At 39.1% G+C, this 14,412-nt stretch overlaps 1 protein-coding gene and 1 non-coding gene across 2 annotated transcripts; one reads left to right on the top strand and one right to left on the bottom strand.

The window, feature by feature from the left end:
* Positions 1–495: 495 nt before the first annotated feature.
* Positions 496–601, bottom strand: LOC138869936 (small nucleolar RNA R71). Its single transcript, XR_011400171.1, has one exon. It is a non-coding gene; the product is annotated as a small nucleolar RNA R71 (small nucleolar RNA).
* Positions 602–4,412: 3,811 nt separating this feature from the next.
* Positions 4,413–6,497, top strand: LOC104229342 (uncharacterized). Its single transcript, XM_009781969.2, has 3 exons — positions 4,413–4,707; positions 4,828–5,331; positions 6,454–6,497. The coding sequence occupies exons 1-3, from the start codon at positions 4,413–4,415 to the stop codon at positions 6,495–6,497; spliced, it is 843 nt and encodes a 280-aa protein (XP_009780271.2).
* The last annotated feature ends 7,915 nt before the right edge of the window (positions 6,498–14,412 follow it).

Here is a 14,412-nt window from a genome sequence, read left to right as displayed (position 1 = left end):
GAAGGACAAATGACAATAAAACCTAACAGAACAGATCAAACTAGAAATGGGGGATTTCATAGACGACCAGAACAACCGAAACAATGTGAATGACACGAACAATCAGGGTGTGGCACCTCTTATGCCAGAAGTGGCCTTGTATAATTAAGCACAACCTACCGCTGAAAATCTGGAAACCATAATTGTAGCCTCTCAGATACAAGTAAAGTCATTTAAAATTACAAACAACATGCTACATCTGTTGCAGAACAAGGGACTGTTCTCTGGGTCTTACATTGAAGATCCACAACAACATCTGATTTTTTTGTTGTCAATTTGTGTCATCAAAGGCAAACGAATGTGACACCTGAAGCAATCAGACTGTTATTGTTTCCATTCTTGGTGACTGGAGAAGCTGAGACTTGGCTTAATTTGCTCCCCATAAATTCCATCACCATTTGGGAGGAATTAGTCAAGCAGTTTTTGAATAATTTCTAACCATCCAATAAGACTGCCAAACAAGTTTATGAGATATTGAGCTTCAGGCAAAAATCAGCTGAAACACTATAAGAAACGTGGGAGAGGTTTAAAGGTATGTTGGTTAGTGTCCACATCATGGCATTCCAGATCAGATGTTGGGAAAAAGGTTTTACATGGGATTGGCAGATAGCTTGTAACGACCCGAGCAATCATTTTGCTTTCAAGAACCCTGTTCCCCTAAATGAGACTTCCCGTACTTGCTTTTACTGATTTATGACTTGTGGGGATGGTTATTTTGGGATTTGAAAGAGTTCGAGTTGAAATCGGAACACTTGGTTCCTTAAGGTTGACTAAAAAGACCAAGCTTGACTTCGGTCAACATTATGAGTAAATGACCTCAAAATCAGGATTTGATGGTTCCAATAGGTTCGTACAATGATTTCATACTTGGGAGTATGTTCGGATCGGGTTTTGGACGACCCTGGAGCATTTTGGCGCCTAATAGCGAAAGTTGGTTCTTGAAGGTTTTAGAAGTTCTTTAAATTTGGTTTGGAGCCGGTTTTGGTGATATCGAGGTCCAAACAGGATTCCGAGATCGGGAATAGTTCCATAATATTATTTAAGACTTTCATGCAAAATTTGGTGTCAGTCCGAATAGTATAAGTACGTTTCGGCGCATTCGAAGTAAATTTAAGAACTTGAAGTTCTTAAGTTTGATTCAATTGGTGTTAGGGTGTGATTCTTAGTTTTAATGTTGTTTCGGGCATTCTGAGAGTTCGAGCAAGTCCGTTTTATGATTCAAAACTTGTTGGTATGAGCTGGCGGGGCCCCAGTGCCAAACAGATAAGGCTCAGACGAAGTTGGAAACTTGGAGCAAGAGCTGAAGCTCCCAAGATTTGTCATAATTGCGTCTGCGCTTGGCCAGTCACAGGTGCAAGCTTGCAGGTGTGAGCGAATCCTCGTAGGAGAGGCCAAGAATGGGCCACCCAGGTACCGCAGATGCAGCCCATCCTCCGCAGAAGCGGGTACCCGTCTGCAGGTGTGACACCAGCCGGCCCAGGCTATTTTCGCAGAAGCGGACTCTTGTCCACAGAAGCGAGGGTGCAGGTGTGGCTCTTTGACCGCAGGTGTGGAAATCGCTAAGGCAGTGAGCCTCATTTAATACGGGCTTAGGCCAATTTTTATCACATTTTCTTCCACACTTAGCGATTGGAGAGCTTTTAAGGAGGGGATTTCGACCTAGCTTGTAAGGTAAGTAATATCTATTTAATGTGAGTTTAATACACAGATTTTGGATAGATTTTAACATGAAAGTTGGTAGAAATTATGGGTTTAAATGAAAAACCTAGGGTTTAATAAAAATGGGATTTTACCACAAAAACAATTATGGAACTAAGTAAAAAATCATATATTTATGTTCCTTACAGTATGGGTAACAACTTTCTTCGAATATTTACGGAATCCGGGCACGGGGTGAATTTTAGGAATCTTGCATTTTGGGATGAGTAATCACTTAGATAGTTAGAATATAAACTTTTGAACACATATTGATCGGTTTTTACACTATTTGAATAGTTTTGGATTTTTTCGGCTCTGATTTGAGGGTTTGAGCGCATTCTTAAATTTGGAAGTAAGCCTTGAGACGAGATAAGTCTCCTTGCTAACCTTGTAAGAGGGAATTAACCCTATAGGTGAATTAAATAAATGTATGTATCTATTTGTGGGGGCTACGTACATACGAGGTGACAAGAGTCCGTACGTAGCTACTAATATGCTATTGTCCGGGTAGTTTAGGACCCATATCATGCTTTATTTGAAATATTTGCGCCCTTACTTGCTAATTTAATTACTTGAGTCAAGTCGGAAATTTCATAAAAGGAGTGTAAAAGGTTAATTTCCTTACTTGAAGATTTAATGGATTACTTGACGGTAAATGTGAAATTTGTGTTTTCTTTGAAAATAATTGCTATTTATGGATCGGGCTGAACGCCTCGATAGTAAATAGATGCATCTATGGTTCACATCGTTCGACCCTCCGGCAGTGCACAATTTAAATATTATATTGGATCGGGCCGTACGACCTCGGCATAATTTGCGCATGATAATTATTTGGAACTCACCATGATTGATACCGTTTAAATATCCTAAAATGTAAGTTGTTAAATGGTATAACTGAACATGAAATCTATATTTGTGAAAGAAGAACTTATCATTTCCTGTTATTGAGATTTCAATATTATTCATGAAATCCATGCTTAGTATAACACTTTAATTATATTATTATTAGCCCATAGTAAGTGTCAAAGTCGACCCCTTGTCACTACTTCTTCGAGGTTAGACTAGATACTTACGGGATACATGTTGTTTATGCACTCATACTACACTTCTGTACTTAATTGTACAGGATCTGAGACAGGTGCATCTAGTTACCCATCCGGCGCGCGTAGTTGATCCCCACCTCGAGACTTTATGGTGAGCTTCTTTCCGAGTCGTTCTGCAGCAGCTGGAGTCTCTTTTATGTTTTACCTTTCTGTCTATTTCCTTTCAGACTGTAGACTAGTATTCCTTTGTATATTCTACTAGATTGCTCACACACTTGTGAAACCAGGTCTTGGCACACACACTAGTAGACTTATGATTTTGGGTTTGCTTACATGATTTCGATTTGTGATTATTGCTCCCATTTATTTATTTTACCCTTGCAAATTTCTAAATCTTTTTAACAAATAAGGAAATGTTACTACTTCATAATTTATTTAAATGGAAAACCACTAGTTGATCACTGTTGGCTTGCCTAACGGCTGTGTTGGGCGCTATCATGACCCATAATGGAATTGGATCGTGACATAGCTTGAAGGCCAGCATTGATGCTTCAGCAGGTGGAGTATTTTTGAGCAAATCATTTAGAGAGTGTAAGGTCATGCTATATAAAATGTCTCAAAACTTAGGATGGATGACAAGAGACACTATGATTAACCCTATAGTTCACTTAGTCGTTTTGGACCCAAACAGCTCAATAGCCGAGAATATGGCCACTCTGATGATGCAATTGAGTATCCTCACAAGAATATTGATAAATCAGGCCAGAAGCAGGTACACATATTTAACACGACTAATGTGGGCTTATGTACACCATGAATTAACCAACCATATATGTGCTCGTGGAATGGTGAAAGTGACAACCAGAACTATCAAGAGAATATGAACTATGTGGCAACTATGGAGGCCAGAGGCAAGGTGGTCAGAATTGGGAGTAGCAGAATCAACAGTATAGACCAGCTTAACAACAATACAACAACAACAATTCAGGAGCTATACGACCATATGGTCAAGTCGTGCCTTACCAAAGGCAATAGGGATAAAATCAGCAAAATCAGGAGCTAGCTTATCAACAACCTCAACAACAACAGATAGTGAGACAAGATGATGGATTGTCTGAAATTAAAGGAATGCTACAACAACTGATTAGGTCCAATGGAAAAATGCAAGAGTCGAAGCACATGACTCGGCAATAAAAGGCATTAAGATTTTATTAGGAAAAATATCTATGGCTCCGAATAATCATCCCCAAAGGGCATTACTTACGGACACGCATGTCTATTCGAAAGAGCATGGCCCGAAGCAGCTTATGGTGGTGAGTCTAAGAAATGGTAGGGATCTTGATCTAGAGCAAGAAATTTCTCACGAAATCCAACCAATTGAGATACTTGTTCTAGTACCAATTGAGGTGGAATATTCAATAGGGTTAACAAAGGTAACAATATAACATGCATAAGAGGAAACAAGCAAAGAAAAAGAGGTTGCATGAGACAGAGAAAGTGCAAAAGAAGGCATCAGAAACAATGTTGGGGCAGGATCTAACTTAAGTCACTGGAAGGAAACGACCTCCAGCACCCTTTCGGTAAAGGTTGGGTAAATATTAGAAGGATGAACAGTACAAAAAGTTCATGGAAATGTTAAAGCAAATTCAGTTAAACATTCCTCTAATTGATGCTTTGAGGGAGATGCCCGGTTATACAAAAATGATGAAGGACTTGATGTTTCACAAGTTTGACTTTCAAGACTTGGTAACTGTGAAATTGACTCAGACTTATAGTGCTATTATGACAAGACCTATAGCGGAGAAGCTATCCGACCTTGGCAGCTTCACAATTCCATGCACCATAGGTAGCTATGCATTCGCGAAAGCATTGTGTGACTTGGGGGCGAGCATTAATTTGATGCCATTGGCTATCTATAGAAAGTTAGGTATTGGAAGAGCAAGGAAAACATCTATGTTACTATAGCTAGCTGAATGAACGTTGAAATGACCATCGAGTATACTTGACGATGTACTTCTGCAAGTTGGAAATTTTTTGTTTCTGGTAGATTTTGTCATTCAGGACTGCCAGGTTGATCAGGAGATTCCCATAATTTTGGGAATGCCGTTCTTGGACAAAGGAAGAGATATGATTGATTGTGAAACTGGGGAGCTGAAAATGAGGCTAAATAACAAAGAAATAACATTTAATGTTCAAAAGTCTATGCAGCGACCCAATGAGTTTGCAAATTGCTCTTTGATAGAAGCTGTGGATGTGATCATGGAGGAAGCTAATGAGGCACTTAATGCAAAAGACCCTCTAGCAGCTTGCCTCACGAACATAGAAGAGGTAAATGGTGAGGACTTGGCGGAGTGGGTGTTGGCTCTTGAAGGCCAAGAATACTGCAAAAGAGAGCTCGAATTCAAGTCTTTACACTTAGAAGAAAGAAAGACCCCTCCAGCTAAGCCATCGATCGAAGAGCTACCACAGTTAGAACTGAAACCACTACCATATCACCTCAGGGATGCTTTCTTGGGACCTAAATCAACTTCAGCCATTATTATCTCATCTGGTTTGTTAGATGTGTAGGTAGAACATATTCTGCAAGTGTTAATAGAGTGCAAGACTGCAATTGGTTGGACCATTGCACATATTAAGGGTATCAGCCCGGCCTTCTGTATGCATAACATTCTACTGGAAGATAGGCACAAACTATCCACAGAACATCAAAGAAGGCTGAACCCCAACATGAAAGAAGTCATGAAGAAGAATGTGATCAAGTGGTTAGATGCGAGAATCATTTTTCCCATCTCCGACAGCAACCCGGTTAGCCCCGTTCAGTGTGTGACAAAAAAAAGTAGAATGATTGTGGTGCAAAACGAGAACAATGAGTTGATCTCAAAAAGAATAGTCACGAGATGGAGAATTTGTATGGACTACAGAATATTGAACAAGGCCACTCGAAAAGACCATTTTCCCTTGTCGTTCATTGAGCAGATGTTAAATAGATTGACAGAGAGGTATTTTGCTTCTTAGATGGATACTAGGGGTATAATCAGATCTCTATTGCCCCAGATGATAGAGATAAATAGATTGGCAGGGAGGTCTTTTGCTTCTTGCATGGATACTCGGGGTATAATCAGATCTCTATTACCCCAGAGGATAGAGATAAAATGTCATTCACCTGTCCATATGGCATCTACGCTTTCCGGATAATGCCGTTTGGCCTATGCAATGCACCTGCCACATTTTAGAGGTGCATGATGGACATCTTCATAGATATGATAGAGGCCATAATGGAAGTTTTTATGGATGATTTTTCATTGGTGGGAAATTCGTTCGATGACTGCCTTAGGAATCTGAAATGAATTCTGAAGAGATTATGGAGACTAATTTGGTGCTAAACTGGGAAAAGTGTCATTTCATGATACATGAAGGTATAGTCTTGGGACACCTAGTGTCAAGTAAGGGCATTGAGGTGGATCGTGCTAAGGTTGATATAATAGAGATTGGATCGTGTTAAGGCTGATATAATAGAGAAGTTGCCACCACCCACTTCTGTCAAGGCAATAAGAAGCTTCCTTGGCCACGCCTGTTTCTACAAGCGGTTTATAAAAGATTTTTCCAATATTGCTAACCCTTTATGTAAATTGCTTGAAAACGATCACCTGTTTGTGTTTTCTGATGAATGCAGGTGTTGGCCCAAGAACAGGTGAAGTTTTGAAGAATGACAAATGAGCTCAGTCATTGACCAGGTCCATCTTGTGAAGAACTGTTATGATCAACCTACATATGTGAGATGCACGTGAAGGAGATAAGTCCTACTGATCAAGCAGCAATATCTCCTAATCTGATAAAAAAGGTTGCATATTGGATAAGGGGAGAAAGTCTCCTTATATGAAGAGAACACAATAAGGATAAAGAGAGTGTTAGATTTTGATATCTTCAAGGACTCAACTACGATAGAAGATCAGAAATTAAGTCCCAATAAAACTTTGATTTCTAACCTATTAAATGACAGTGATTGTTCTCTTTTATAGGTATTGCACAAATGCAGAAGTTAAACAAAATTGAAAGCAAAAGAGCAAGGCAATTTTGCAAGCAATTTATGTGAGATTTAAGTGTGCACTCCTGAAGCTACTTGAACGAGATAGAAGAACCAGTTCCATTATGTTTTTTCTTATTCTAGTTCAATTGTAGTAGGTGGTTTAAAGTTGTACCTTTCAGCTTTTATAGAAGCAATTGTAGTAGGTCCTTTGAGTGTTCAAGTTATAAGCTAACTTGAAGTTGTCGCAGCAGTTGAGGCTGTGTGCTACAAGGGATTAGAGTTAATCCTTAAGTTTACAAAGAGTTTATGTAAATGCTGTTTTGGCTCAGTGATTTTAGTGGTAGTTTGGGAAAATCCTACTGAGTAGTAGGTCGTGGTTTTTTCACCTTTTGAGCCAGGTATTTTCCACGTAAAAATCTCTATGTTCTTTATTTTATGTACTTTTTATTCCGCAAACAGCAATAGTTAAAACATCTAGAAGAACCAGGTTTTTCTAGAGTGAAAATTGGGTACCACACAAATCACCCACCCCCTCTTGTGTGGTATTGACGTTTAGAACATCAATTGGTATCAGAGCAGGTTATCCTTAAAGAGGCTAACACTTTAGGAAAAGAGCAACATGAGTGCACCACCTGGGAACTGGGAAGGGCAATCCACTGCTAGGCCTCCACTTTTCAATGGTCAGTACTATTCTTGGTGGAAGAATAGAATGAGGGATCACAAAATCATAGGATAAGACTATGAACTCTGGGACATAGTCACTGGTGGTCCTCTAGCAACTACTAAGAAGAATGTTGAAGGAGTGGATGTGCCAAAGACAAGAGCTGACTGCACTGCTGAAGACCTGAAGAATTGGGAGAAGAATGTTAAGGCCAATAAATGGCTTATGTGTGGACTAGGTCCAGATGAGTATAGTAGAATTCAAAGTTGTGCCACTGCTAAGGAAATCTAGGAAACTTTGCAAGTGGCTCATGAAGGAACACCTCTAGTGAAGAGGTCCAGAGGAACACTGTTGTATTCTCAGTATGAGAATTTCACCATGAAGGAAGGAGAAACCATCCAAGAGATGTATACAAGGTTCACCACAGTGACAAATGAACTTAAGTCTCGTAGAAGGATTATTCTTGAAGAAGACAAAGTTGAGAAGATTTCGACAAGGGTTCTGCCAGTCTCTTGGGAAAGCAAAATCACTGTTATTCAGGAATCAAAGAACATTGCTACCCTCAAGCTGGATGAACTAATGGAAAACCTTACTGCCTATGAACTACGAAGGCAAGCTATGAAAATGGATGCACCAAAAAAGGAAAGAAGTCTGGCTCTCAGAATTGCTGAAGGTTCGGATATGGATGATGATGAAATGGCTATGATCACAAGAGATTTCAAAAAGTACCTAATGAGAGGAAAAGGTTCTTCAAGAGGTACAACCTTCAACAAATAGAGGGCTCCTGAGAAACAGACCAATGAGGGTTGCTACAAGTGTGGTAAGACTAATCACATGATCAAGAATTGCCTCAATGGGAAATTGAGTGGAAGAAGGAAAGGGCTGAATGAAGGAACATGAAGAAGGAATATGTTCAACCAAAAAGGAACAAAGGATCAATAAAGGCTATGGTTGCTACCTGGGGAGAAACATCAGATGAGGACTCAGAAGATGAAGCTGGAGATGAACAAGCACTTATGGCCATCAGAGAATCAGATGATGAACAAGAGGTAAGTATTCTTCATCTCAAAGACAAGATTAAATTCTTGTCTAAAGAAAGGTTGTCTGAGCTACTGCTAGACTTCATTGATGAGTCTGAGATAATTAACAGTGAGAAGGAAGAGCTGTCTAGGGAATGTATGATCCTAAAAGCCAATTGCAAAAATCTAGAGTCTAGGGCTGATAAGAGTGAAAGTAAAAATACTGAGTTGACACTAGTGTCCTAGAACTTAGGTGTGAGAACTTAAAGCTGAAACTAGGAACAGGAGAGAAGAAAGTTGATCACACACATCTCAACCTAGAAGAAAACTTAGTAAAAATGAAGGATGAGCTGTATAGGAAAGATGAACAGATAAGAGTATTATACGAAGATCTAGGGAAGGTAAAGCATGAACTAGACAGAACTTGCAAATGAAACAAGGCTTCTGATGCACTCTCCTGGCTACAAGAACATCATAGTAGGAACAAAAGTGAATTTGGTTATGGGACTCAAGCACCTAAATGGGATCCTAAAAGCAAGTACCTCACTCTTCCTGAAAACAAAATTTGCACACACTGTGGCAAGACTGGCCATTACAAAAATGAATGTAATGTAAAATAAAAGGCCAATCAAAAGAACCTTTTGTTCAAGAAAAAATAGGCTGCCTGGGTGGGCTAGAAGGAATCTGATTTATCCCTTTGCCCATAAAAAGGGACACAAACTAGTTTGGATTCCTAGGACTAACCCCTGATTTCTTTTTCCAGGTCCAAGTGAAGGGAAGCAGCCAAATATGGTACATGGATAGTGGCTACTCAAAACATATGACTGGAAGCAAGAACCAGTTCCTTTCACTTGAGGACTTAAGGGGAGGCAATGTCTCCTTTGTAAATGGGAAGAAATGTGAGATCATTGGGGTTGGAAAGGTAGGTAAGATAGACTCTCACTCCATTCAGAATGTCTACTTGATAGATGGCTTGAAATACAACCTGATCAGTGTGTCACAACTATGTGACAGAGGTAACCTTGTAGCATTTACCTCTACTAAATGCTTTGTGATTAACCTTACCACAGACAAGATTATTTTTAGGGAAAAAGAGTTAACAATATTTACATTGTAGATTTGTCTACTCTCTCAGAAAATGAACTAACCTGCCTAAGTGTGCTGGATAATGATCCCCTCCTGTGGCACAAAAGACTTGGTCATGCTAGTCTGAATCAGTTAAACAAATTGGTTTCTAAGGACTTGGTGATAGGGTTACCCAACATCAAGTTCAAAGAAGAAAAAGTTTGTGAGGCCTGTGCAAGGAGGAAGCAGGTAAGATCATCTTTCAAAATCAAGAAAATGGTAAGCGAAACCAAGTCGTTGGAACTGGTCCATATGGATCTCTATGGTCCAATAAGAACCATGAGCAGAGGAGGAAAGAAATATGTAATGGTACTTGTTGATGATTATTCTAGATTTACCTGGGTACTATTTCTAACATCTAAAGATGAAGCATTTGACATGTTCACTACCTTTGTTAGAAAAACTCAAAAACAATTAGGAAATCAACTTGCATCAATTAGGTCTGATCATGGAACTGAATATGGAAATGCTAAGTATGCTGAATTTTGTGATGAAAATGGTATAGTACATAACTTCTCTGCCCCTAGGACCCCTCAACAAAATGGAGTAGTTGAAAGAAAGAACAAGACTCTTGAAGACATGGCTAGGACTATGCTTCTTTCTAGTAAACTGCCTCATAGCTTCTAGGAAGAGGCTGTAAACACTACATGTTACATTATCAATAGATGCATTACTAGACCTCTTGTAGAGAAGACTCCCTATGAGTTACTTAAAGGGAGAAAACCAAATATATCCCATCTTAAGGCATTCGGATGCAAGTGCTTTGTGCACAATAATGGAAAAGACTCCCTAGGTAAGTTTGATCCCAGAAGTGATGAGGGAGTATTCTTGGGATATTCTTCACATAGAAAAGCATATAAAGTGTTCAGTAAAAGAACTTTGTGTGTAGAAGAAAGTGTACATGTAGTATTTGATGAAACTAACATTTTTTCTAAGAGACAAGAACATGAAGATGAAGCCATTAGATTGGTAAAGGATTTGATTGAAGCCTCAGCACAAGTCAAAGTGGCACCAAAAAACGGAATAGGTGATGGAACAGGTTCTTCCATCTAGGGCAACCTGACATGGGGAACTTATCAAAGAGGAATTGAAATAAATCCCCCAAAAGAACCTGTTCATGACCCTGTTCCTCAGCAACAGAACATGGGAGAAACATCTAGCAGAATCCAGTTGGTTGTAAAACCTCACAAGTATCAAAGTTCCCATCCTATTGAGAACATTATCACTGATCCAACATCTGGAGTCAAAACTAGATCACAATTAAAGAATTTGTGTGCTTTTGATGCCTTTTTATCTCTTATTGAACCTAAAAATGTTGTTGAGGCTTTGCAGGATGTAGATTGGGTGAATGCAATGCAAGATGAACTCAATCAGTTTGAGAGAAGTCAAGTTTGGCATCTAGTTCCAAGACCCAAAGACAGATTAGTTATTGGTACAAAATGGGTCTTCAGAAACAAATTTGATGAAGATGGCACAGTTACAAGAAACAAGGCAAGACTGGTGGTCTAATGTTACAGTCAAGAGGAAGGCATAGATTATGATGAGACTTTTGCTCCAGTTGCAATACTGGAGGCAATCAGACTCCTCATAGCCTTTGCAGCACACATGGAATTCACTCTTCATCAGATGGATGTCAAAAGTGCCTTCTTGAATGGCTACCTAAAAGAAGAAGTGTTTGTAAAACAACCTCCAGGGTTTGAGAGCAAAGAATGTCTGGCCCCAAGAGCATGGTATGAACGACTATCCAAATTCTTACTGGAGCATGGTTACAAAAGTGGTAAAATTGACAGTACCTTATTCTTAAGGAAAAAAGGTAAGGATCTCCTTGTGGTACAAATATATGTTGATGACATAATCTTTGGGGCCACCACTGATAAGCTAATTAAGGACTTTGCAAAATTAATGGGGAGTGAGTTTGAAATGAGTATGATAGGTGAGCTTAACTTCTTCTTAGGATTGTAGATCAAACAAAGTCCTAATGGAACCATGATCCATCAGTAGAGTATACAAAAGAGCTTATCAAAAAGTTTAAAATGGAAGAATCAAAACAAATAGATATACCCATTGCAACTGCCATTAAATTAGACATTGATGAACCTGGTTCATCAATTGATCAAAAGTTGTATAGGGGTATGATTGGTTCACTCTTGTATCTTACTGCCAGCAGACCTGACATTATTTTCAGTGTAGGGCTTTGTGCTCGTTTTCAGGCAAATCCAAAAGAGTCTCACTTGACTGCTGTCAAGAGGATACTAAGATATTTGAAAGGCACCACTGATCTGTGTCATTGGTACCCCAAAGGTAGTAATTTCAATCTAGTAGGATATGTTGATGCTGATTATGTAGGTTTTCTAGTGGATAAGAAGAGCACCTCAGGTATGGCACACTTCCTTGGTTCATGTATAGTGTCATGGGCTACTAAAAAGCAAAATTCAGTGGCCTTATATACTGCTGAAGCTGAGTATGTTGTTGCTGCCTCTTGTTGTGCTCAGTTGCAATGGATCAAATAGCAGCTAGTAGACTTTGGCATTGAAGTTAGTTGCATTCCTATATTCTGTGATAACACTAGTGCTATAAGTATGACAAAGAACACTGTTCATCATAAGAGGACTAAGCACATAGATGTTAGCACCATTTCTTAAGAGACAACTATGAGAAAGGTTTGATCTCCATAGTATTCTGTGCTACTGATAAGCAAATTGCTGACATCTTCACTAAAGCACTGAGTAGAGAAAATTTTGAGAGGAATAGGTTGGAATTAGGGATGATTAAAATCACCTAATAGATCCAGCTTAGAATGCACAAAAATGAAAAAAAATTTGGCTAGGAATTCTAACCTTGTGTAAATATCTATATTAATTCTTACTCAGTTTCATACTTTAATTAGTTTACTCCTGTGACATGTGTATATATGACTCACTGATCTCTTACAACATTTTCTCTATTATGGCATTTGAAGCATGTTCAAGAGAGTTCTATATGAAGAACCTGGTTCATCAGTATGGGTTCATATGAAAGCTCAGGTATATTTTCTATACTCTGCACAATTAGAAAGATTAACAATTCAATCATGAGCAGAAGTCCTATACTTGTCAAATTCCTAGAAAATTCTATCCGTTGAGCATTGAACCAGTTTTGTCCATCTAGAACTCTAAACCGTGATTTTTGCCTAATATCTAGGGAAGTCAAATCTATCATTAAAATTCTGGAATTTTAGTTTGATTAGACTTCAATTTCACCCCTGAAAAAGTTGTCGTTACTTATTTAATGTCTAATTCGCTTTAAATACACACCACATCTCCAGTCTTCTTCATAATTCTAAAACCGTCAAAAATTCCTCTTCAATTCTAATCGCCCTCTTCTCCAAAATTCCCAAATTCTCTCAAGAAACGAAGAATCATGTCTAACCCACAAGATCATCCTGGCACTCCTCCACCACCATCTTTCTCAAATTCATCCTCATCTACTCCACCCAGTGTATCTCCAAAACCTAGGTTTTGAAGGCAAAAAATGGTTGCTCGAAAACCTGTAGCATCTGGGGCTCTGAGGAAGGTTTTAAATAAAAGGTTGAAAGCTAGCCAAGTGAAAGAAAGCCCAGCTCCAAAGTCTGATTCTAGCTCTGAGTCTGAATCCTTTCAATCCGCGACTGAGGGAGATGGACATGGGTCTTCTGACTCTAAAAAGACTCAAGAATCTCCTTATGAGGTAAGTTATTTTGTGGTTGAAAACTTAGAAACTAGGTTTATTCTTGTTGGACCTATTAGAGATGTTGAGTTGCCTGAGATGAGTAGGAGTGGAGGTAAAAAGAAGTCTGAAAAAGGAAAAGAGAGAGAGAGGGTGCATGTGGTAAAGAGATGGGAAAAAGGAATGGAGCAGTTCTTGCTATATGTGGGGTTACACAATATAGGTTAGATGAGAGTGGCATGAAGTCAGGGGGAGTGGTTCTAGGGAAGCAGCTGAGGGGTTGGTTCATCTAAGCAAACAAATAGATGAACCTGTTTCATCTACTGAAGAAACCTTGGCTGACCTACTGAAAAAGGTTGGGGCAAGTTATTACCCAAAGAAATGCAAAGCTACTACACCAAAAGCCCCAAATGTTCCCAAGCCATCCAAGAAAAGAAAAGCCTCATCCCCAACACCTACTGCCTCTTCAGTGCCTAGGGGTAGAGCCACAAGAATCAAGGAAACACAGAGTGAAACTGATCTATAAAAGGCTTTAGAAGAAAGCAATAAAAGGAAAAAAGGATAAGGGAAAGGGAAAGGTTGTAGAATCCTCAGAGGCTGTTGAGAAAGAAGATATGGAATTGGTCCATCAAGAGAGGGGTACAACAGTGGAGGTTCATACACCTAAGCCTAAGAAACCAAAGACTTCCTCCAAGAAGTCCTCCTCTGTGCCTGTAGCTGCTGAACCCATACTAGCTAAGAGGACAAGATCTGCAGTGAAAGCTAAACAAACCAAAGTTTCTGATGATGATGATTGGAGTGGAAAAGAAGAAGAAGAAGAAGAAGAAGAAGAATAGAGAGAGAAGAAGAAGAAGAAGAAGAAGAAGAAGAAGAAGAAGAAGAAGAAGAAGAAGAAGAAGAAGAAGAAGAAGAAGAAGAAGAAGAAGAAGAAGAAGAAGAAGAAGAAGAAGAAGAAGAAGAAGAAGGAAGAAGAAGAAGAAGAAGAAGAAGAAGAAGAAGAAGAAGAAGAAGAAGAAGAAGAAGAAGAAGAAGAAGAAGAAGAAGAAGAAGAAGAAGGTGAATCTGAGAAGGAACAGGATAAGCTTGCCATTTTTGGGAGAAGAAAAATCTTAAAAG

This window comes from Nicotiana sylvestris, chromosome 5, assembly GCF_000393655.2.
Source record: "Nicotiana sylvestris chromosome 5, ASM39365v2, whole genome shotgun sequence".
Classification (NCBI taxonomy): Eukaryota; Viridiplantae; Streptophyta; class Magnoliopsida; order Solanales; family Solanaceae; genus Nicotiana; species Nicotiana sylvestris.
This window is presented reverse-complemented; position numbering and strand designations above follow the sequence as displayed.

Bases quoted from the DNA above. Each gene is read 5' to 3' on its own strand.
- LOC104229342 (XM_009781969.2), top strand. From the start codon at position 4,413: ATGTTAAAGCAAATTCAGTTAAACATTCCTCTAATTGATGCTTTGAGG. The intron at 4,708-4,827 runs GTATTGGAAGAG...TGTTTCTGGTAG, and splicing joins GGCTATCTATAGAAAGTTAG to ATTTTGTCATTCAGGACTGC. The intron at 5,332-6,453 runs GTTTGTTAGATG...TGATGAATGCAG, and splicing joins AGCCATTATTATCTCATCTG to GTGTTGGCCCAAGAACAGGT.